The sequence below is a fragment of the Anser brachyrhynchus genome, assembly GCF_964034855.1.
Source record: "Anser brachyrhynchus genome assembly, chromosome: 6".
In the NCBI taxonomy this organism is placed as follows: Eukaryota; Metazoa; Chordata; class Aves; order Anseriformes; family Anatidae; genus Anser; species Anser brachyrhynchus.
In genome coordinates, this window is record NC_137700.1 from 39,999,044 (window position 1) to 40,023,187 (window position 24,144).

The window sequence follows — 24,144 nt, forward strand, 5'->3', positions numbered from 1 at the left end:
AAACTTTCATCTGTACACTTTGATTATACAACGTGATGACAGTCCCAAGTCAAATCACTGACACCACTTGCTTGCACAAGATTAAATAAACACATGCTTGCATGAACATAGCCCGCCGCGTGAATAGGAAAAGTTGGAAAACATAACTGTTGAGGACTCGTCTGTTACTTGCCTTGTATTTACCAAAGCATATAAAGGTGTTGACTTTAATTTCAGATGTTGAGGCATTTCGAAATAACTTCTTTTGCAGAAATAAGCACTCTAGAATGATTTACCTTCAGGTTCCAAAGTGGCGTCTTCGACAACTAAGTTAAATGACGGTCGAGCCAAGGAAATTCCAGCCATGGTGACCACCACCAGGCATATAAGGCAACCCGAATTCCAGCCGACCATCTTTTTAGAGTAAATTCCTGGTCCATTTCCATATCTCCATGTGGACTTTAATCCCATCTGAGCACCTCTACAGAAGCATGGACAGGACGCGGTGCCTTCGGCCAGGGCAATGCCTCCTCACCAGGAGCGGCGGCTGCTGCTGCGGGGAGGAGATTTAACAGGGTCAGTGAAACCATCCTAAATGCAAACCAAAAAAAAAAACAACTCACAAAGCCCCAGAAAGAGCTGAGGTGAGAGGGGGAGGAGGAGGAGGATGGGAAAAATAGTTTTCCAGCTTCGAGAATATGTGAAAAGTGAGTGACTTTTCATTTTCTGTTAGCAGTTTCCATCATCACCTGAGGCGTAACCAAGTCCTCCTTGTTTTCAGAAAATCACTTCTCAGCACATATTTAGAGAGCTATTTTACTGACAGAAAGATATACAGTTTAAAAAAAAAAATAAAGGCACACACATGTGCAGGCACATAACCTGTAATGCTACAAAATTACCACAATTATACAAAGTATGTTCTTGTTATTGTTTGAAGGTTTATGTAAGTTTGCCTTGTTTTTCATTCCTTTACCTAGGCAGTTCTGCAGCCAGCTGAATTTTCACTAATTCAGTAATTTTCCACTATAAAAACAGTTGAAAAAATACTCTTTAGGCTCTGATAATCCATAAAGCTTTGTTGTGCCTCAGCAATTCCAGCTCTCCTAGGGATGCACCTTCTCCTACCTCAGCTCAGCGTCCTTTCAACATCTGAGAGTCCCGCACAGGTAAAAGGGTCTGGTCCTTGCAGAGGCGCTGGTTAACTGGTTTAACTAGCAATTAAAATCCATATAAAGTTGGGTATGGGTTGCACAGGAGACCTCCCCAGCACCATTTTCCATTCATATACACTAAACTGCGCAACGTGCTCATACAGGTTGCTGATCCCTCTCACTCAAAGATGCTTTTTAATACATGCTTTTCAGTTGGGGGGGGGGGGGGGGGAGAAGTTTAATTAATTCCCCATAAAACTAATTTAAATAGATGGAGGTGACTGCTCGGTATTACTGCCACGGGCTGATGGAAGAGAGAAGAGGAACAGCGCCAAAGCAGCTTCAGGAGACCTGCTGGCACCACAGCCAGGTGCCGGGCGGGCGGTGAAAAGAGCATCCTCAGAGGGCGACCCAACAGCTCACCCAGACAAGTGCACCTTGTTCTCCTCCCCAGGAAAAAAAAAAAAAGATGGTACCCCTCACGAAATGGGTACATCAAGGGACTGCAGCAGTCGTTCTGCTCTGGCCAGTGATTCACCTGAGATGCAACGAACGAAACCCAACTGAAGCTCTGAGAGCACTGCTCTTGAAGGAAAGAACAACATAAAACCTCTCTTCTCCCTCCTGCCCTCACCCGTCAAAAGGAAAAAAAAAAAATAAAAATAAAAGTAAGAAGCCTGTCATTTGGATGTGCTGCAGTTCCTCAGCATCCAGTACTCAGAAACGTGGACAAATGTTCCCCCTTTGCTGAGCCAACCTTTAAGGGGTTTATTCGGATTTCCTTAACCTTCAGCTGAGGGCTGGAACACCCGACCCCAGTTCCCAGGGCTACGGGCAGACGTGCTGTGGAGGTATCTTGTACCTGGGGCACGCAGTAACCTACGTAACTTCTGGGGTCAGCAGGAACCGGTTTTAGAGGATATAAATAATTGGGGAAACAGTTCACACACAGTACTCCAGGTGAACCCCCGACACTTTGGGGCGAGCTTGTCCCCCTCAGCCCCACGCTCCATCCCTGCGGCAGGGGCTGAAGCAGAGCGTGACCACAAGCTAGCACCCAGCACCACATCTCCAGCAAGACCGCCACCAGGCCACTGCACAGACACTCACGAGGAGCTCGCTGAGCACTTCTTTAAGCGAGGGCAGAGCAGGTGGGGAGGTGGCCCTGACGGGTCTGCCTTTGGCGAGGGACCCGAGCGAGCCCTCGCGGCCACCGCCACCTGACTGCCTGACAGCCCCCGCTCTGCGGCTCAGTTTATCCAGCTGTAAAGCGGGCATAAATCCTAATTAACAGGCTGCCTGCAATGCTAATTTCATTCCCATAAATCATCCTGCAAAGCCTGATTACAGGCTACGTATATGAATGCAAAACTTAATCACATTTTTGCAAAAAGACAACATACCAGAACGCTACCATACATCCCAGACTCCTTTCTCAGCAGCATTAATTCCACCTACTTCTCGGCGGAGGAAGATTTTTAGGCTGTGCTCGATGCCCTGTAAAGCATGTACAGGGCTGCTGCCCTCACCACAAGCCGCGGCACGAGGCCACCTGACAAGGCGGCTCCTCACCTGGAGGTTTCTGCCCGCTTCTGCACCTGAACATCTGCCAGCAGAAAGACGGGGCTCTTCCTCCACAGGGCGACAGAAAAGCCAAAGCCGAGGCTCGCGAGGGTGCAGCAAAGGAAAAACGGGAGCTCGGGGCCCACCCGTGGAACCGCGAGGCTTTACCACCGCCACCGCGACCGCGGTTTGAGGGCTGCCCTTTCCCAAACCAAGCGGAGTCCAGCGAAGATGAAACGAACCCAAATTCTTTTCATAGTTCAATCGCCACAGTTGCTGGGGGACGACTCCCTGGAAAGACCTCCTGCGCCGGGTAATTATGTACCTCTATGGCAGTGTTTGGAACACAGCCCCAGCATGCTTTTTGGCCTCCACAATTCTGGCTTCCTGACTACAATACCATAATCCCTCCTGGAGTCTCAGACTCAGTGAAAGCCACACGTAGTGTTTATTTTTCCCCTTGAAAGGGAACTCTGTCTCTCTTCTCAGCCTACACTTCGGGGAGGAGTTGTCAGCCTCCCGTGATTGATGGCTCTCCTTGCCACTCGCTCATCAAGTCAATTTTCACCTCGTCACATACCTGCCCAAATTTCTTTGCCAAACTGACAAGCATGGGAAAGCAGACGGGTTTGGGAGCCCAACCAAATTCCTCCAAGCTGTACTTCAGTTTAAACGCGCTCGCACACAAACAAGTAGTACTTGTTCAGCAGTGGCATTAATTAAATTCAATGCTCAGTGTTCTTTTTAATCTACTTCCATTGTTTTTTATAAGATGTTTATCACTCCCCAGGGAGAGCACAATTTGTAGAGTATGTTAACCAAATCAATACAGGGCTCGCTCCACGGCTCTTTAGCATCTTTCTCTGTTGAGCAGGGAATAGGAAAAGCTGAATGAAACGGGGCTCGCACCCCGCAAAGCGGCACCCAGCAGCCGAGTGGCTTCACCAGAAACACCCAGGTAGGTAAAGCTCTCAAACTAGCATTTATTTATTTAAATATTTACACCTATTTACATATCGATGCGTATATATGGACGCACACACGGATATATCCAACTAGCCTCCTCATCCCGGTTCAGTTTCCAAGCAAATCTGAGCATCACAGCTATTAAACATTAATTCTGGAGGACTAATGGGAACCGGCTGGCAGCTTCAGTACTTTTGCATTGTTTGAACTTCTTTCATTTGCTTTCCAGGACTATCCTGTTTTTCTCAAGTCTTTTGCCACTAAGAGATCAGGAAAAAAAAAAAAAAATCTGCATTTTAATTGACATTCCAGAGAGAGAGAGAAATCCAGAGGCTGCTGATTGCTGTCTATTCAGCCCAAACAGGCTTTTCAGATGAAAATGAGTAAAGGCCAGTGGAAGATTTACAGGGATTTGGTACAAAGGAGACAATGAAGTTTTAAATGTTGATAGCGTTTCACACCAAGCGCATAATGGCTCACTGTTTGAACGGGCCGCTTTGCATTTAAATCTATCTATATAGCCAGATAGAGCCCAGCGAGGGCTTCTTGCCCCGGGACGGGGCTGTTCCGTGCCGCCGGCCCCTCTCCGCTCCGGGGGGGCTCCTCAGCTTCATCCCATCCCGATCCCATCCCCATCCCCATCCCGATCCCATCCCCATCCCCATCCTCCTCCCGTCCCGTCCCCGCTGCCCCCGCCGCCGTCCCGCTGTCAGCGCCGCGAAGCGTCCCGCGGGGTTTCGCGGCAGCGGCAGGGAACGGGCAGAAGGAGGGGAGAAATAAAGCACAACTAAAGCAGGAATAGGGCAGAAAGAGGGCAAAAAGAGGGAAGAGAGCCGGCAAAAAGCGGGCAGGGAGCGAGCCCCGGCCGGCAGCGGAGCCCCGGGGGACCCCAGCCCCGCATCCCGCCCCCCGCCGCTCGCCACCCGGGACCCGCTCCGGGTCCCGTCTCGCCGGGTCTCCCCCGTTTTGTCCCCGTTTCGTGTGTCCCCCCCCCGCCCCGGTTACCTGCAGGCGCGGAGCTCCGCGGGCGGGCTCGGCAGCGGCGGGGGGCTGAGGGGAGGCGCCGGCCGGGGCAGGGGCGCTGCTCCTCACCGTGCGGGCAGCCCCGGCCGCACAGCCCGCAGCCCCCGCGGGGCTCGGGGCTCGGCAGGGAGGCGAGGCGGCGGCCGGCCCGGCGGCCCCGTGCCCTGGCTGGGCTGCAGCGGCTACCGCCTCACAGGGGCGAGCCCGCCGTGCCCGGCGCCAGCAGCCTCCTCCCCCGAGCGGGCATCGCCGAGCAGAGCAGCGCGGGGCCCGCTCCGCTCCATCCAGCCGCCCGCAGCTTTGTCAAGCCGACAACCCCCTCTTTTTTTTTTTTTTCCTTCTTTCTTTCTTTTTTTTTTTTTTTTTTTCCCCTCCCTCTCTCCCTCTCCTCGCACACACTCCTCCGGCTCCTTCCTCCCTCCCCCGGTCACTCCCCCCGCTGCAACCCGAGCCGTTTCCTGGACGGCGCTGCGAGGCTCTGCCCAATCGCGGCGGCCGCGGTGCGGAGCCCCTGCCCCTATTCCTTCCCCTATACCTTCTCCTATCCCTTCTCCTGCCCCTGCCCCTATTCCTTCCCCTATCCCTTCTCCTGCCCCTTTCCCTATCCCTTCCCCTGCCCTTGCTTCTGCCCGAGCCCCTGCCCCGTCCCTGCCCCTGGTCCCGGTGCCCTCTCCCAGTCGGGGATGGCCCGGCCGAGCCCCTCGACCCTAGAAGGTGTCCCCTCAGCCCTAAAAAGAGGAAAAAGAGAAGGAGGGGAGCTGGGGTCCCGCCGCCGTCCCGCCCGCTCCCCCCCGGAGCTGGGATGCGCATCCCGCAGACCCCTACGAGGGGAGAGCCCGGCCCCGGCTCTGGCACCGGGGAGCGCGGCCCCAAAAGCAGCACGGCCCCGGGAAGCTGCCCAGGAGGGGCTTTGGGATCAGAGGGTTTGGGATCAGAAACCGCGGCTGGCAGCCCCACGGCCCGCTCCGACGGCGCAGACAGCCCAGCTGCCTCTTAGTGCACTGGCATTTTGGGCTGACCCCACGCTGCACCTTGCTGCGTGACGGTTCTGCAAACAGGATTTGCCTAGGCACCCGGATTTAGGACAGTCCCCAATATTACTATCTAAAATTCGGTATAACTTAGACTGATATTTGCTTAGCAAAACGTTTACTTGAGATACCATTAGCTAAAGGGGTGCTAATACAGAGCCTGTGTTACTGCTTGCTTTGTGGAATCAGCTTGACAACCGAATCAATAAGTGGGGGTTGCCTCAAATTAAATCACTGTTGATCAATTTAATGTTACTTTATTTAAGCATAGCTCGACTGTGCGTTTTATACGTTGCATGCAATATCGATCGAGGGGATTGTCGAGGGCTGTGGCTGCGCTGCACAGCGTGACCCCGCATTTACATACTTCCAGACACCAAAACATGAAAACAAGTTTTCTGGGTAGTACGTACTCACCTCCCAGAAAGTACTTCCCCACCGCCACCAGCAGCAATGTGAGCTTTGTGAGGGGCAGCAGACAAATTTGTAATTGATTAGAAACACAGGTTTAATTTATTTATTTTTTTTTTGTCGTTCCTAAAGCAGCAGACGTTTGAATGTTCTAATTGAGAAGCTGCGATGTCACCGTCAAGATCCAATTTTCCCAGCTCCAGGCATGTCCACTGCCCATTGAAAACATTGTTAACGCATTCTCACATAAATTATTGTCCGGCACAGGAAGCTACGATACCTTTCCCCATTCATCGGTATCTTTGCATGCTCTGAAAGAAAAGGAAGCATTCCACTAAAAATAACAAATCAGAACACCTATTCCCAATGTCTGGAAGCACTTGTCAGAATTTATTCTTTTTTGGGATGAAAAGATAGCAGTCTATCAATAGCACCCTATTCTCCCCAACGAGCCACATTCTCTTAAAGTGGCCCACAGCAGCCGAACTCCTCCATCGGAGAGAAAAGCAGAAGCATGTTTGGAATTAGAAGGGGGGGCGGGCGGGGGGATCAATTCTGTCATCATATTTAGGCTTCAAGAGATCTCAGTGGGCCCAGGGAGCCTTTCATAGCAGTTAGGCTGCTGAATGAGAGCATAATCTCTTTACAGTTTTTTCCTCCTCCTCTCAAAGTGGCTGGGATCTTTTTTGTGAGCCCTCCTGCACGTGAATGGTGTGGCTAATAAGCCTATTAATGAGGTTCCACAGAGGAGTGTGAATAGGTAAATAAGCCCCAATCTGTTGAGGTTCAGGAGCAAGGGCAGTAAAGCCATCATGAACTAAAGGTGACAGTTTGAACTGAAATAGGAACAACAGCTCCAGGTTTCAAGCGAAAGAAAAGACAGACAAGGCGCACATTCAGGCTCCTTCTACCCCCTACCGAGTTCTATTTTCTTTCCCATTCTTCCTCCTTTATAAAATGTCTTGAGTAGTCACCCATTTTTTCAAAAGCTCTTGAGACGTCCTTTTTCATCCTGGCAATGATACATCAATAGGGAGGAAGGAAAATGAGGACACCAATGCTCCTTTGCCCCGCCGGTTTCAAAAGCACGAACAGGGCTGTCCCCTCGCATATGGGAGCGGGGGAGGAGAAAGCAAGTTAAATTGAATCTTTCAGCGCTGCCAGCCCTTTGTCACCGCTGTCAGCTGGACCCTGGTCCCCCTGCCACACCGCACGCAGCAAGGGATGAGGTAAAATGTTCTCCAGGGGCACGGCACCAGGCAGCTGTGGGGCCACAAGGCCCGGCTGGGCCCCGTCAGCATGGAGAGGTGAGGAGGGCAAGGAGATGCGTTGGTTGCCACCAGGCATCGCCATTGCCCAACGGGGTAAGGAGAAGGCACGCCTGACTTCAGGCTGCCCCTGAGCTGGATCCACCAGAGCCCAAGCAAAGCACTTTGAGGAGCGAAGGTGGAAGTTTAAGCAGAAGACAACTTGTGTCTGTTGAGAGATGAGGTGAGGCAGGCAACTAATTCCCTTGAATAATGTGGAAAGGTCACCTTAGAAACAAACATAACACGCGGCTGCTGAGCACTCCTCAGTTCTAACCCTCGCAGAGTCTCTGACCCTTTTTGAAGTGCTGGAGGTACCGGTGAAGGCAGGGCCTGTGGAGACCCGGTCCTCCATGGGAGCTACGCGAGGAAGAAGTCACAGCTCCCACCACACCGCCGGCAGACCGCAAAGGTACGTGATGGAAGCACATTCTCCAGTGCCAGCCTATTCTCCAGGTGCTGGACTTGCTAACATGCAACACTTCTACCAGCTGAAATAGGAACACAACACAGAAAAGGAAAAGCAAAAAACACGCATTAAAGCTATGGAGAACTATGGGAAAAATCATCTGCATCCTAATTGAGCCATGAACATGGCTGAGGACTTCGCTTCTCCACAGACGATAATGGGAAAACAACATTTCTTCCCTGTTATTTCTGTCCTGTCCAAAAATTTTCTTGACCATGCTGGATACAATTAAATATTTGTCCTTTTTTATTATTATTGTTTGTTTGGTTTTTTTAAGTTCTTCTAAAGCTAAGTGCCCAAACCCAAACACCGACAGCTGGTTTCCAAAGTATTTATGTCTCCTTTTCCTGACAGCTTTGAGCTGTGCTTTTTAGGGTACCAAAGGAACCCACTTCTGAAAGTCTGGTCTCAGTAGCTTGCATCCTTTAATTTTCAGAGATAGGCAAAGTTGCTCCATGTATTTGTCTGAGTCCTAAGGGAAAATTACTTCACATTGATGTAAACACGAACCCATCCTAATATAAAAACTGCTACTGAGAAACTTCCATCTCTAGTCTTCTCTGTGTTACTTCAAGATGCTGCTAAACTGAAAAAATTAGATAAGAATTTCTTTAATGTCACTACATTCAGTAATTATCCGTGAAAACGTGAACCATTGGCTACCGAGTTCTTTTGCAGCAAAATGTGCATAGGAAGGGGGATTGCCATAAAGAGATAGTTTTACTGGGTGTTTATCAACAAAAAAACTCATTTTGGTTAAACTACAGCATGCGGAAAATTAACTTCTTTTGCCTATCGATTTTTGATCTTCCTCTCCATTATGCATAGCAGAATCTTCTGAGAGATTAATTCAGGCAGTACTGGGAAAAGAGATTATTTTCACCATTGTAGTGATGTTTTGTAATGGCACTTAATACCAGAACTCTCTCCAGATTTTTATGCCCTGTAGCCATGTAACTTCTCTGGTACGCCTCTCATTTTGTATGTCTTAAGGAAAAGATTCAAAAAATACTTGTTGTTATTATTAAATAAGAGATATATTTGAACAGGAAATGTGGTGTGTTACAATCAGGGTATTACACTGGGATACTGGACATTTGAAGCTTTCTGTCCTTCTACATCAGCTTTCCTATACAGTCCTGGGAAAGTCACTTAATCTGCCCATGTCCAAACTTTCTAGCTATGAAATGAGGATAATAGATGTTTCCTGTCTCCCACCCTTTATTCATCTCATCTATTTAGATGGTAAGCTCCTCATTTCTGACCATGCTTTTATGCATGGCTTAGAACAATAAGACACTGAGCTCGGCTGGAACCTCCAGGCACTTCCATAATGCAGATATTGAGTACTAAATTATCAAAATAAAAGAAAATCCTCAATTTATTGTGTATTCCTTCATAAAAAAAATTGTTACACAGTGTCCTAGTAGAGCACCTCTGGCTGCTGTGGAATAGTATCTCTTCTAAGACAGGGGAAAGAAGCACCCGTTGGAGAATAACTTTAAAAAGTGAATCCCCCTAAGCAGAAACCATGTGAATAAAACCCTTCTCAGCGCTGAGCAGGGCACAGCAAGACAGAGGCAGACTTATAAAAATGAGAAGACAAAGGCTGCAAAGACCATTTGTCTTTCCGTTACAGATCTTGAATACATTTGGCTTGTTGGCCCGCGCACTTTCTGTTTCCAGTTGATCAATACATGCTGGTTTGTTTCACTAAAGCTCCGTTGTCTAACTAGACCAACTGGTGGTTGTGGCAGCTTCCCCTGCAACGTTACATCAGATGGGATTTTTCTCTGGTGACACCACAGGGTTCAGCGGGCGAGCGAGCGATGACTTCCAGGCACAACCTCAGAGCAGGAGGTGCTCGGCGGAGCTTGCACCAGGGCTCCTGTTACACAGTTTAAGCCCTGGGAGTGGCAGAAAACTTGGTGGCAGGGATCCACAGGGCAGGTAGTGTGCTGATCCTCATGGACACGGTTCCTCACCCAGAGCACCACATCCCTGCAGACCCCTCCTGCTTCCCACCTCCTTCACTGGAGAGCCACGCTCCACATCTCCAGCTCTCTTGCACAGGCCCAGCTTCAGACACAGAAAGGCATGGAGATGGCAGAAGTTCAAAAAATAAGTCGTCTTCTTACTTTCTACAGCCCTGGAGCATACGAGAGTAATGCGGTACTAAATGCCTACAACTATTTCCCTGTCTCATTCTCCTCATCCCTCCAACGTCTGTAAGTGAGAAGTCTCACCTCGTGTTCTCTCTTCCCTTTCCGGCCTTCACACATAATTTCACTCCTCCGTCTCCTACCAGAGTTTTCGCAGGAATTTGCTTCATCCCGTGTGTGTCTCCTCCAGTGAAAGCCACCTCTTTTGCCACCCCAGTCCCCAAGGTGAGAGGAGCTCCTCGCCCCGTGTGCCAGGTGATTAAGGTAGCCACCATTTCACCTGAGAAACCGGATTGCCTTGGAGAGAAGCCACTGTCCTGCGCAAGAAAGCCTCCGTGTAAACAGAGGCGCCTCGAGGTTTAACAGCCCTTGTTTGTTAACTCCGTAACCACGTTCACAAGTCCAAAAATGAGGTGAAAAGGTAATGGTCCGGCAGACAAAGCCCAGGCACAAACAGAGATTTGCTATTTGATATAGACACATGGATTTCCTTAAACAAAGGCCGTAGGTTTTACCCCAGAAAGGTTTCCCAAGTCACCGCAGGCCCAGGGCGCCTTCACACAGACCCAGACACACACTTTTTTCCTTCATGTTTCTGTGTTTTAAGGGGAGGATTACAGGACAGCTCAGTTTGCATGAAATCTAGACTTGGATCGCTGAATATTCATGCCCACAGCAATGAACGTTCTTATACGTATGAACACGCAGCAGCATTTCAGGCCTTGAAGAGAAGGCCTGCTTTTGATTTACATGGCCAGGTTGAGGTCCCAAAGATCCTTCCCATCTCCTAACAGGTAACACCGTATGTATCAGCGCTTGCTGGATGAGAAAACCCAACGACAATCACGCAGCTCTTCTGATGCCAGCTGAGCAGAGAAACAGATACTGCGGGAGGCTTCCAGGGCTGCTAAATGCAATAGATCAGGAAATGTTTTACATTGTGGATACAAGCGAGGAGGCCAGAAACTTGATTACAGGGGAGACTTAGTTAAATATTCACTGGGATTCATTATGTGAAAACCACTAGAAAGGAACATGTTTCTACAGGAAGGGTTGGGCTGCTTTATTCTAGCTTCTGTTGTAAAATGCTGCTGATGGCTGTGCACAAGAGCTACCGTCCTCTAGTGGAAGGAATATGGCAGGTCTGGTGGATGTGCAGGAACTCTTCTGCTTGCTCTTATTGTTAGCTAGGGTTACCGCTCCTTTAATTTGCTAAATAGAGCCTCGCAGAGCCAACGGGGCTTGATTATCTGACGACCTGACATTTGACAAGCAGGTAACATGAGCATTTCGGGCAAAAGGAATGTTATAAACAAGATTTCTAAAGTCTTCAGTCTGTTGCTCACTCAGTCTGAAATAATCACGAGCGCAAAGACTGAGAGCAAGCTGCACAAAGGCTTTGAGGCTGAGAAAGCCGCACAGCACCCTCGCTCCAGCGCAGCCATGGGAAGGTGGTGTCTGGGTCCCAGCTCATCCGGCCCAGCCAGCGCCGGTTCGGACAGATGCTGGTGGACAAGCACGGTGCTGATCCCACCTTGCAGCGCCTGCTTTCCCCTTGGCCGTGAAGTGCTGAGCGAAGACCGAGTGCTGATGGACCTTGCTGCGTGCTGCCTTCCAGCTGGCTGCGTACAGCGGGAGCAGAGCTTCCTGGCCCCAGCCCTGCGCTGCTTGGGAAGATCAGGTCCCGAGAGCAGAAATGCAGGCAGAGAGGCAAAACATCCCCGAGATCCCCCACAGTGGGGACACGGAGCAGCGTTGCAGCCCCAGTCACAGCAGCACTAACAACTTTTCATGGCATGCAAAGGGTGAAATGCCATGCTGGCCAACAAGGTGTCTACCCAGTAAAAAAAATACAAGGCAAATCCTCTCCTTTAAATTTTATTCCCTGAAGCCTTACATTCAGCAGCCTATTTTCTGAGGGGAAAAGAGAAAAAAAAAAAGACTCCTAGTCCCACCCTGCTCAGCATGTAGCAACAGGCTCCCAATTAAATTCTGGAAAACAGAGAGGCTGAGACATTTTAAACAGAAACTACTGTGATCTGCAGGGTACAACGAAGAGGGAGCTGGGGGGAAAGCAAGAAGTGAAAAATTAAACCAAAAGCAAAGAAGCTGCATTTGGAGTTATGCTCAACAGGAAAAAAATCACTTACAGATAAGAATTAACACGCTGTTTAACCCTGTCCCCACAAACAAAGAGACACCAGCAATAGTCAGCATTAAATTCGTTTGCACTTAAAATCTTGTATATAGAAATAACCTGGTGTAACAATGCTAGAGGTTGCCCAGACAAGTTAATGTCCAGAAGGGTTTTAATTCCACGCAGGGCAGAAATGCAGGTTTGGGTCTTGTCTAGAAAGGAAAAAGAGCCTGTGAGAGTAGCAAGTGTTTGCTCCATAGCAGGTAAAAGGACAGTGACAAGAAGTTCACCAGGGATGAGAAACACGTCCTTCTGCTCCTCTAAAGCAGAGGGTGGTCTCTTTCCCTTTGGTTAACCCCACCTGCCACAGGCATTGACTTGCAAAAGATCCCAGCAGAAAATCACGCTGTGGTTCCATCATGTTAGAGAGATCCAGCTGCTTCGTCCTCCAGGAAAATCTGTCCAGCCCTCAGCTATATCACATCCAAGCTTTAATGCCGAGGCCTCCTCTCCTCAGCTGCTGAGGAGATCACCAGATGGGCCCAGGAGGAAACTCCTCCTCATGTCTTGCACCCAAAAACCTGACAAAACTGTTACCCACTTAGAGCACTTCTGTTAATGGTGATGATAAGGAAATTAAAGTCAATAGAGGGAAAAAAAATCTTCCCAGATCTAGGTGTCCATGTTCTTGCCCGCTGCACAGAGCTCCAGCGATGGGAAACGTTCAGAGCCAGAAGTGGCGCTGGGTCCTTTGGAGATGGTTATCGCTACTGGTAAGTTTTTAATACGGGGGTTTGAGCAGCAAGTGAAAAGGACACTGCCGAAAAGGCCCTGGGACATCTGGTGTAAGCTAGACTTGTTCATCAGTTTACACCCGCTGAGGTGCCAGCCCACCAGCCAAGGGGCCCTTCGAAGAGAGCTAGCAGAAAGCGAATGGTTGGCAGAACTTCCCTCGCCTTGCTCTATGCGGCGAGGAAGCCTCAGGACGTGTTTCTTGCTTGGGAAGCACAGCACAGAGAGACAGTGGCCTCCCAGGGAGGAGGCTGATCCTCCCAGGGAGGCTGTGCTAGCCGGGGGTGCCAGGGGTGGTCTGCCGGGGTCGGGGCTGAAGGCGGTAACGGAGCCGTGAGGAGAAGCAGCTCGCAGCTGTTTGCATGATACATATCTCGCGAATAAATAAACGCCATCGCCAGTGCTGCCACTCTCTAAACATCGATAGAGACATGCGTTCACTCAAAACATTCAGAAAATAAACAGAAGGAGTGCTGCTTGGCTGAACCCTCCTCTAGCCGAGAGCCAGCGCTGTGAAGCTGTCACCTTTCAGCAGATCGGAAGGTCTCGTATCAGCCCCCCCAGACTCTGTTCCCAAGGAATGTTGTCTGCGTTTTTTGATGCACAGACCTCGGAGGCTACAGACTGGGGGTTCAAAAATGATGTGCATTTTTTCTACACATTCTAGCAGGCAGGAGATAAAGAATAGTTAAGTGAAACGCAAGTGAAGATTAGCTCAAAATGCCGCAAGCTGTAATTCACATGGATTACAAAATAACCTCAGTAGTTTCAAGAATGTAACAAGAACAGCCTTAAATCAGCACAAACCGACTTGCTCAGCCATTTTCATCTGAGGATTAATGTCAGACTTTCTTCTGCTGTGCTGTGGCAGTAAACCATCCTCTCTAGTCTTTTTGGGGAGGGCATCCGTGGTCCCAAGGAAAGGGGGCCCATAGCTGCGTGGGACGCAGGGGCTCCGGATCCCCTCCGGATAGTGGGCAGGGGAAGGCTGCCACTGGGGAGGGCACCCGGAGGCTTGGGGTGCTCTGGAAAGGCTCGGTGGGTGTTCAGTGCTGGCTCCCCCTTGTTTCTACCTGCCCAGCTGTACAGAAGGGCAGCTGTGGCTGCTTTCAGTGCTTTTCCAAAAGCTTTTTTATTTTTTTTTTCTTCCAGGAAAGCAATTGCTGCAGCTGCTCCTGCGACACTGCCTGATCCTCCAGACAGAGCTCACCAGAACATGGGTAATTCTGGTATTAAATCCAAGGAGCTTTGTGTACGGACACGAAGCATCTCCAGCTTGCTTCCTCCCTCCCTCGCCTGTTTAAGGCAGCACACCATGTCCCCCTGCCACGGGACCTGCGGGACACCGTGATGTGTCCCATGCTATGCTCCTCCTCACACCCTCAGCAAAAACGGACAGCCTTTGGATGCAGCCCTTTATTCTAGGATAAATTCTGGAGATTTCTTGATAGCCAGAAAAAAAAAAAAAAAAAAAGAGAGACAGAGACAGGGAGGCACCTGTGGCCTCTGGGGTAGATTTCTGCTTTACAGTCGCATGCAAGCTGCCCAGGAGACACACCCTGTCTCCCTGGAGTACAGATAAGCTCCCAAGGACTTCAAAGGGATTGCTGAACCAGACTGCAATGAATTTCTGCAGAAATGTAATGTGCAGCATATGTCTGAGGGACTGGAGAAGAGCTGGGGTGGTTTAGATTAGATAGTGCTGTTTGGCTTTTGAGGGGCTCGAGGAAGTGAAGGACACGTAATTGTCTTTTAAAGTGTAATATTTGACTTCAGTTCACCCACACTGCAGAGGGGCTTGCAGATAAGCAATGGAAAGTATTTCCGTGTGAGGGCTGGGTATCTAATCTCCCGAAGATCAGTTTTCCATTCAAAATATCATTGTGCTGGGGGAAGGCTTGGCTATATGCATTTGGTTTTGTCTCTTCCTATCCACTTAACACTGAGTGGACCTGCTGCTAGGGAGCACCTCAGAGCCATGATTTCCTTTACTCAGACAGCATCACCGCGTGGCCGGGTATTTAGTAAAAAGGGTCTGGAGACATCACAAAGTGCTTTGAGGAGGAGGAGTTTTCTGACAGTGTTTATGTGTATTCAGTATTCCAGGCCCTCTGCATCTTACAGAAACACCAACAGAAGGTTTCAGCAGCTAGCTGGCAATACCATCTACTTTGTCTACAATTAGGGCTTCTGCCCACTGCCTCTGGCCTCATCTACTGGAATGTTAAGGCTCGTCTTTATTGTCACAAACATAAGCTACAAATATATAGATAATTGTCAGGAGCTCACTGTGTGCTCTCTTTTTTTTTTTCTTTTTGATTAGAAGTCAACAAAATCTTTCATGGTTTCAACATATGCATGTGTTTCTTCTTCTGATAGAAGGGGCACACATATAGCCAGCTCTTACTCACTTTCTTCTTAGGTGAATGTTCCCTTTTTGATATAAAGGAAAAATTGTTTTCCTTGAATATGTTAGACCACAAAAACAATGTGAAAAATCACATTGAATCTGTTAGCAGAAACATTTGTTCTAGAAGTAAGTATGAATTTGAAGAACAGAGAGCCAGAGTCAAGCCTAGGACAATAAAGATTGACTATTCGCTCCAGGAAGCATTTTAAAATAGAGTGTTTCTCAGGCCAGTGTGGAAACATCTGCCCAGCAAAAATTATCTACACAAACTTCTCAATTGTATGCTTTGAAATTCATTGTATAAATCAACACACTGCCCATCTTCAGGGTATTCTTCCCAACTTAATATGTACCCTCCTGGTGAGCTACAACCTTAAAATGCCACCCCGCCTGTCTGTGCTGATGAAAGCCATGAAGTCAGAAGAACATAAGAATTTTCCCAGCTGCCAGCCCTGAGTGCCAGCCAGGGATTACAACCCAGCAGAGCTTTGCAGGTCTGCATTTCATTGCCAGGAAAGGCAGCTTCTGCAAGGAAAAATCTTGTGTCTATCTATTTATTTTCAGTAAACACTGGCAGATCAACACATTTATCAACATTTATCAGTGAAATATTCTTTATTTTTTTTAAATGCAGGTTTTTTTTGTTCTTAGAGTGCTCTTTTTTAATGAAAACATGGATTATTCTGTTAGTTTAAATGAATACTGGGCACTAGTCTCTAAAAAGTCATATGAATTTGTGAAGCTGTTTTATACATAATGAAGAATAATTTAGCATTGGCAAAGTGATGGATCCTGGCTTTCACTTGATAACAAGTCAAATAATCATTTTCTGGTATTTTGTCCCTTGAGCATTACCTGCTTTTCACAAAACCATTCCATGAAGAAAATAGCTAATTCAGTTCTCCTCTAACCCTTCTCTGTTTAGAATAAAAATAACCCACATTTATTAGAATTATTTCTTAATGTACAAAAGAGGGAATCTGATAGAGTTGTGACACAGTTTGAGTGCTAATCAATCAGATAACAATAAATTTAATGTAAAATCATGAGATACACTAGAATCTCTACACTGATTTCTTCAAAAAAACACCTTATCTACTTTCTATTCTGGAATATTATCAGAAGACTCCTCATTCACACACAAGACAAACAAATTTCACAGTTCTCAGCTCCTGTACGCATTCATTCACCGCTACCATTAGTGACAGAGAAAAAGACAAATAGGCCGTGCAAATGGGCCTCTCTTTTCCTTTTTCTTCAGGGTTCTCATGTAGGAACAGCTGAAATAATCATAGAATATCCTGAGTTGGAAGGGACCCACAAGGATCATCAAATCCTACTCCTGGCTCCACACGAGGCCACCCAAAAATCAGACCCTATGACTGAGAGCACAGTCCAAACGCTCCTTGAACTCCAGCAGGCTTGGTGCTGTGACTACTGCCCTGGGGAGCCTGCCCCAGTGCCCGACCACCTCTGGGTGCAGAACCTTTCCCTAACCCCCAGCCTGACCCTCCCCTGTCCCAGCTCCATGCCGTTCCCTCGGGTCCTGTCGCTGTCCCCAGAGAGCAGAGCTCAGCGCCTGCCCCTCCGCTCCCCTCGTGAGGGAGCTGCAGGCCGCCATGAGGCCTCCCCTCGGCCTGCTCTGCTCTGGGCTGAACAAACCAAGGGAACTCAGCTGATCCTCGTATGTTTTCCCCTCTAGGCCCTTCACCATTCTTCACAGACCTCCTTTGGACACTCTCCAATAGTTTTATGTCGTTTTTATACTGTGATGCCCCAAACTGCACACAGCACTTGAGGTGAGGCCGCACCATTGCGGAGCGGAGCAGGACAATCCGTCCCTCGCCCAGCTAGCCATGCTGTGCTTGAGGCACCCCAGGGCACGGCTGGCCCTTTCGGCTGTCACTGCACACTGCTGGCTCGTGTTCAGCTTGTCATTGACCAGAACCCCCAGACCCCTTCCTGTGGGGCTGCTCTCCAGCCTCGCATTCCCCAGTCTGTACATCCAGCCGGGGCTGCCCTGTCCCAGGTGCAGAATCCAGCACTTGCTCTTGTTAAACTTGATACCGATGGCGATTGCCCAGCTCTCTAACTTGTCAAGATCTCTCTGCAAGACCTCTCTACTATCAGGGGAGTCAGCAGCTCCTCCTAATTTAGTGTCATCTGCAATAAACACAAGGGTTCATCTAGATCATCAATATCAAATTATTTTAGCAGATCTTTACATTGCCAAAAGAGTATGAAGGGTACTCCTGGATTGCAGGAGTTACAACCCTCTGTGGGGTTGTAACAGAGACCATTTTCTTACTCCCTTCTTTCTTCTCATCAAAAACCTGCTACTAACTGTTCACCAGAGCTGTGTGAGCACTGCTTGCCCCTGCCCCCCCATGTCATTTCCAGTAGTCCAGTAATATCTCCAGTTATGCCCATACTGGTCCCCACTAGGTGCAGGGGACTGCGGACACAGGGGACGGCTCAGGCAGGTAGCAACGCTTTGAATGCAGCTACAACCACTCTGCGGGGCACTGGCTGAAGAAAAGGCAGCAATCCTGTCCTAAGGAGGCAGCCCTAGGGCGGGGAGCTCTCTGCCATGCCAGACACAGGGGCTTTTGTGAAACTCACTTCTACACAGCAGTATGCTAAGGGAAGAGTAGAAAAAATATACTTCTTAACGGCTCAAAGTCATTACCATTACTTTATTTTGCATTCCTGAAATACTTAAACACATGGATTGTTTTTGCAGGAAAATGAGTAGAAAGAAGGCTGCTGTACTATGCAGTTCATTGCTTGGCCTGGGGTATTTCCTGGCAAATTATCCCTCTGCTCCAGTATTCTACCAGGTAGGCTCTATACCATTTCCCAGGACAAGAAAAGAGATTAAGAAGCTCTTCTAAAGGTGATACAAAGCCTTTCAAGTCAAACACATTTAATGTCAGTTCAAAGTTACTGAGGAACAGACACAAAAAAAAAACGCAGCCCAGGAAAAAAAAAGTAATCTGAAAATATAATTTGTTCTTACTTTTTCCCCATTCCTACAGGTAGGGGAGGTTGAATTAGCTAAGATCCAAAACATTAGGGTAAGCAATGCTTTAATATAACATTCCAACACTTCACCCGAGCAGAAGCTTGCAGGATCTAGTCTGAACTCTTATATTGCCTGGGTCATACGTTCGATCCCAGAAGCTCCAGCACCAAGACCATAACTTCTGGTTGAACCAGGTTGTTTAGAAAAAATAACCCCATCTTAATTTAAATTTTCAAAGAGAGAATTCATCATGTCCCTAGGCAAATTGTTTCAGATATTAAATTCTTCAGTGGCCAAGAATGCACACCTAATTATTGTCCTGTATTCTTCAGCTTTAGCTTTTAACTGCAGAACCTCATTATAACTTGGCTTATTAAAGAGCCCTTTCTCCGTGCAAGCAGCCTTAAACTAATGTTGTTCTGTCCACACAGAGAAGAGTGGGGCAATGCACAAGCTGTTATAAAGGGTTTGCACAGAATAAGATACAGTGTTAAGTTTACTATGCAGTAATTTCCTGAGTAACCAAAATTACAGTCAGTCCTTTTCTTTAGACCAAGTTACCATTTGGAAGAAAATAAAGCATGGTCATCGTGGCAGGGCATGCTCCTAGCACACCCCAGCTATGCCACCTATCCAATGAAGGTGCAACGCATCCCCTGTTCTGATGGCTCCGGGCTCCCAGCTCCCAGGTAGGAGCAGCCTTGTGGCCCCAAGCCCTCAACCCACACAGGGTGGTGGTGATGGGGTTTCTTCCCACCACCGAGCCTTTGTTCTTAGAGGTTATCCCCATATGCCACGATCTCACCCATCTCCCGCAGCAAAACCTAGAGTTACACCGCTATATCACTACTGCAGCAACTTTCTTTTTCAATTGAATAGCCCGGTGGGCTTAGAAGAGAGAGGTGATTTGCAGCGAATGGGTTATGGAAGCAGTACATAGCACTGCCAACAGCACCCAGCAAGTCCAGTTGGAGCAAAGTTGTGTTCCAGCAGCTCCCTGCCCCGACAACGCGCTAGGAACACCGGCAGCTGGTGGCACAAGCCCCCGCAAGAGCCCCCATCTCTCCTACCAATAGAGCATGTGGAATCAAACATCATTAAACCACAAGATGAACACAACACCGAAGCCCCGCAGCACACAGGCAAGGAGCTGTTGCATTCACCACAAGCCCAAAGCGCACAGACACGGCTGTGCATAGTCACAGATCAGCAGGGAAACGCGCCGCACGTAGGCTCTTTCTGTGACCATCTACGCTTCACAGCACGGGGAATGTTTATTGTGTTTGGCACAGAAAATCTGAAAATAAACAATACACAGTACCTGATCGTTATTTTCCATTCAATATTTGAGCGCTAAAGCAATGAAAGGCGAGAGAAGGCAAAGCACGGCTCCAAGAGGTGTGTCTCGGTGCCTCCTGCGTGTTGCAGCTTGACACTGGGTAGCAGTCAGGCAAAGAGGCTGCCTTGCAACTCCGAGTGATAGCACACCGCAAAGTTAACTCACTGCATGCCTCGTGACACACTGCACGGGGAGAAATAACGACTGCCACAACAACATCACTGCATTCTCATTCCTTTACGCTGCGACACTCAACCACATCGCAATGCTCTGTGATTCATTACCACTTGAGGGCCAGGCGTGTTGCTGGGTGAAGGATGGAGGTGAAAAAGTAGGCATGTAGCTTTGGGCACAGCAAGTCTCTGGTTTTGTGCATAGAAAAAGTGAGTTTGGAGGCCATAGTTTCAAGAAAACTCTGCTCTGAGGCAGGATGAGCTCCTCTATGTCGATGCCACATTTTCAGCGGGGATGAGGGGGGAAGCCGCATTGCTAACAAGCAGCTGGTTGATGACATCCCAAATCTACACCATCATGGACAGCAAGTCTGCATTTTAATCAAGGGAAGGTACTTGAGGTGCTGGAGGGATCCCAATGATAAGTATCCATTTACCTATAATTCTTATAATCTCAACATTATTGTGAAAGAAGCAATTTATTTTCACACACAACTCATTATTAAGGCTGACAACAAGCAAATGTGTCTTGCCTCTGAGAGGGTTCCAGATCCAAGAGCTCTGCACTTTCTGATCATTTTTATATTAAAAAGATGTACTTCTTGGCCTCGTATTACAGAGACCGCTTCTTGCATGTCAAATGGTGGAAGAGGCTTACAACATATTTCAGCCACCTCAGGGGACTATAAAACACTGCAGCCTTACAGAAGTTGGTTATGGGCTGTTGCCTTACCTAAGTCACCTCCTGCTACCCTCCCTCCTTCACTTGGTTCCAGTCTACCTTCCACTCTTCTTAGGCAGTCAACGGCTGCTTATTTTATTCATTTCTATATGTCCTTGCTTTGGAAATTAGGACTTTTTAAGGCTTCTTAAACTCTTTCAGTACTGCAAAGAACAAATTAATTGAAATGAATCAATTCTTTGAACTTCCTTTCAGTAGGCTGAGCAGTAACAAGGGATGGAGGAACACTGCACTTGAACAAGCCAGCAGTCTCACCCCAGGTCACGGGCAGCTTTTGGGCAGAGGAACAGGTAACCCTTCCACCAGGGAGGCAGAGGTTTTTAGGGATGCCAGAGATACCATCTGAAACTGGAAGGGGGTTGTCAGCATGGAGGGAGTCAAGAGGAGAGCTCCCAGAAGAGTCTTGGGGCTGGATATATTTGATATTTCATTAATATTCACAGGAAATAAAAACATGTTGATGAGATTTGTTGATAGCATGAGATTAGGAAGGACCGTCAAATAGAGAAAGATAGGAATATGCATCCTGGGAGAACGAGATTAGAACAGACTAGAGAAAAATAGACTGAATTTAGTGCTGCGACGAATACAGTTGTGCTGCTCAGGATTAACAGTGACACTTTGTGCTAAGCTCGTCAGCTGGCAATGACATGGCAATGTAAAAGACGTGGAAGTTAGACAGAAGTTAGAAAGTTTCTATTGATGGAGATTCTGAGAAAAAGCTTTCCAGGTGGCATCGTGAGGGTACATTCCTACCCAACCAAAGTCTGGAGCTCCACACGTCAGTGGGTGCTCTTGCTAATTAAACCCTTTCCATGATGACCATCTCCACTACTATTTTGTAGGGTTGGTTTTGTGTTTTTGTTTCTTTTTTTTTTTTTCTTTTTAGGATCACCACCACAGTCAAGCTGAACATCACGTCTCCATAAGTACACATTGATTTGCAAAATATTTATACCTAACTGTTCAAAGCCGACCTTGCTCCAGACTGCATCATCTTCTTTCCCGGCAGCAGAGATCCTCCTCATCCTCAGCAGCTGCCTGAATAAACTTTCCTCTACAAACAACCCATTTGCCGAGACACCAGCCTTTGTGTATATGAAACGCTCTTACACTAAACACACCACGTACTTCAGAGGGAAAAGGCAAGGTACGTGAGGGCACTAGCTTCTGAAGTAGATGAAAGGAAAAGACATCCATAACAAGATGGTGTGATAGGCACCAAGCAAACCCGAGGAGGGACAATGAGAGTAAAGCTGGGGTGTGACTGAAAACAGGACTCTGCCGTAGTACGCACTCCCTCCTAAGCAAGTTATTACTCTCGGTACGTGAAGGCTCCGTTTCTCCTAGTAAGATGTTTCCAGCAAAACCTGGGTTAGAAATAGAGATATTTGCAATGCTTTTATTACCATTATAGTTCATCCAGAATGATGTGTCTGGTTTGAAAGTCACAAAAAACATATTCTTGTTAAAAATGCTGCCAAAAAGCTAAATGAAAACAGCCCGCTGCCGAATCCTGTGTTTGCAGCATTACCAGCGCGTTTTTTCAAGGGTGTTTATATAGACTGAGTTTCATTTAACAAGGCAAAAGCCGGAGCTCTCACATACTCCATTATTTCTCTGCAGGTCCTTCTCACCAGGGTTAAGTCTTTACACTACTTCCAAGCAAAGCAGCCAAGAAAAAGAAGAAACAAATGCTACTACTACCGAGCACAGAGGCCTCCTTTGCAAGAAATGTGATTTACGGAATGAAGTTCCTGGCATGTCTGCCGCGGGCTGTCACAACGTGTGCCTAAAAGCCGAGGCTGAAATCTGATCCCCGTTCCTTCCAAGGCACACTGGGGCTTCTAGCAAGTTCTGCTGAAAGCACAAGCAACCCTTTTCTCGGGAGCTGGGCTCCTTCTGCCCGTTGCCCCCTCTTGGTAATCACCCGTTGCCTCTCTGAGAGCTGTTTGGGGTGGGGTCCCTCCTCTTTTCCTGCACCAGTGGCGTTAGCGAGCACCGCTTTATTGAAGTTTCGGGAAACTGGAAAATATTTCATATAGTTCAGAGAACTGACGCGCTTGGAGAGACAGAGAGCAAAGCTTGCCCTGGTACCTGAGGTTCTCTCTCTGTTTGTAGTCTTTAGCTCTCACTGCCCACGCTCGTACACTGTACACCTGATTGCCAGGAACCGAACCACCACGGGGGTGTTTCTCCATAAGCTGCCAAAATGGCAAGCAGACAATAGCATCCTGAAGGCTATCTGGCATTTGCTAGCCCTAAGCAGCTGATGCAGAAGACATTTTCAACTCCTTTCTGCAGCCCTTTAGGAGTTCCTTGTGTCCTATACGAAGCAAATGCTTTTCCAGCATGAAGCTTTTCCTCAGCTATATTTCAAACCCAGAAAATATTTTACCTTCAATGAAAATTCCTCCTGATTTTGCTGCCGTCTCTAAAGCCAGTGAGACATCAGCGTGGGCACATCCTCACAGTCCCCCTTGCGGTGACAGAGACCCCACCACTGCAAGACCTGGTTTTACCAGCGTGTCCCCAGGCTGCAAGGTGGCCCAGCCCCCACCACAATTTTGTATAAAATCCAGTGTATCAGTTGCAAAAAGCATAAGAAAGGAGAAACGCTGCTATTATCTGCATGATGAACAGGCATTTTCTAGCAGTAGCTGCTAGCAAACTGACAAACCTTTCCTCAAGACAGAGGCAGACAGAAATGAATCAAATGAAGTCAGCCTGACCATTGACTTTGCATTTGCTTCAGCAGGTTTTGGCGCTGACCCTGCTTGAGCCACAAAGTTTTGAAATCCATGCGTTTCTTCATTCTCATCTTTCAGTTTTACAGTAGACTTTTTTTCCCACAAATGTCTCCGAAGCCTTGTGGGACATGGTCCAGCTCCCATTAAGGTCAATGGGACTCCTGCCACTGGCTTCCCTGTGGGTCTCAGCCCTCTCCCATTGTATTACATTTCCAACTGCAATTGGAGACAGCTTATTTCCATTTTTTCCTCTCATAGTGCCCACAATGGGCAAAGTATTTTCCAAACAGAAAAGGAGGTCCCACTGAATGTCCCTGAATTCTCTAGAGATACTGGAAAAATCCTTATAATTAAATACATTTGACATGCAAGATCACAACTGTTCTTTCATAATGTCTTTTTTTTTTTTTAAGGCTTCTCTCCCATGTAGTTTTACTGTAAAATAGCAGGGATTAAATCCTGATTCTGCTGAAGCTTATGGGAGTTTTTCCAGCTTGCTTCATTGGGGCCACGTTATCCTCCTTTGTCTCAACCCTTAACGCTACTGAACCACTACAGAAAACACCCTGGCAGGAACCAACGGTGGCATAAGGGTCAGTTTGTCACTGCCCGTCACACACTTGTTTGACAAGTAATCAAAACGCACCAAAAAACCTGCAAAAGGAATGGAAGTGCATGAAAACTGTGTCCATCTTCAGAAAATCTGATGTC

The 24,144-nt window shown here is 47.9% G+C and overlaps 1 protein-coding gene and 2 long non-coding RNA genes across 8 annotated transcripts in view; 2 read left to right on the forward strand and 1 right to left on the reverse strand.

The window, feature by feature from the left end:
* Window positions 1-5,117, reverse strand: part of FGFR2 (fibroblast growth factor receptor 2) — an 83,044-nt gene extending 77,927 nt beyond the window's left edge. For all 4 annotated transcript variants that reach the window (XM_080597113.1, XM_080597112.1, XM_080597111.1 and 1 more), the window contains exons 1-2: window positions 4,668-5,117; window positions 276-532 (exon numbers count right to left, since the gene is read on the reverse strand). In XM_080597113.1, coding sequence (XP_080453239.1) covers window positions 276-450 — 175 coding nt within the window. In that variant the 5' untranslated portion in view covers window positions 451-532; window positions 4,668-5,117. The remainder of the gene's footprint in view (window positions 1-275; window positions 533-4,667) is intronic.
* Window positions 3,022-8,155, forward strand: LOC308197123. 2 transcript variants are annotated; one of them, XR_013952593.1, is made up of 2 exons: window positions 3,022-3,654; window positions 6,260-8,155. It is a non-coding gene; the product is annotated as an uncharacterized lncRNA (long non-coding RNA). The 2 variants fall into 2 exon arrangements; XR_013952594.1 differs by having other exon boundaries at window positions 6,263-8,155.
* Window positions 8,156-10,969: 2,814 nt separating this feature from the next.
* On the forward strand, window positions 10,970-17,781 carry LOC308197126. 2 transcript variants are annotated; one of them, XR_013952599.1, is made up of 4 exons: window positions 10,970-11,341; window positions 12,906-12,975; window positions 14,147-14,214; window positions 15,093-17,781. It is a non-coding gene; the product is annotated as an uncharacterized lncRNA (long non-coding RNA). The 2 variants fall into 2 exon arrangements; XR_013952598.1 differs by having other exon boundaries at window positions 10,970-12,975.
* Window positions 17,782-24,144: the final 6,363 nt, after the last annotated feature.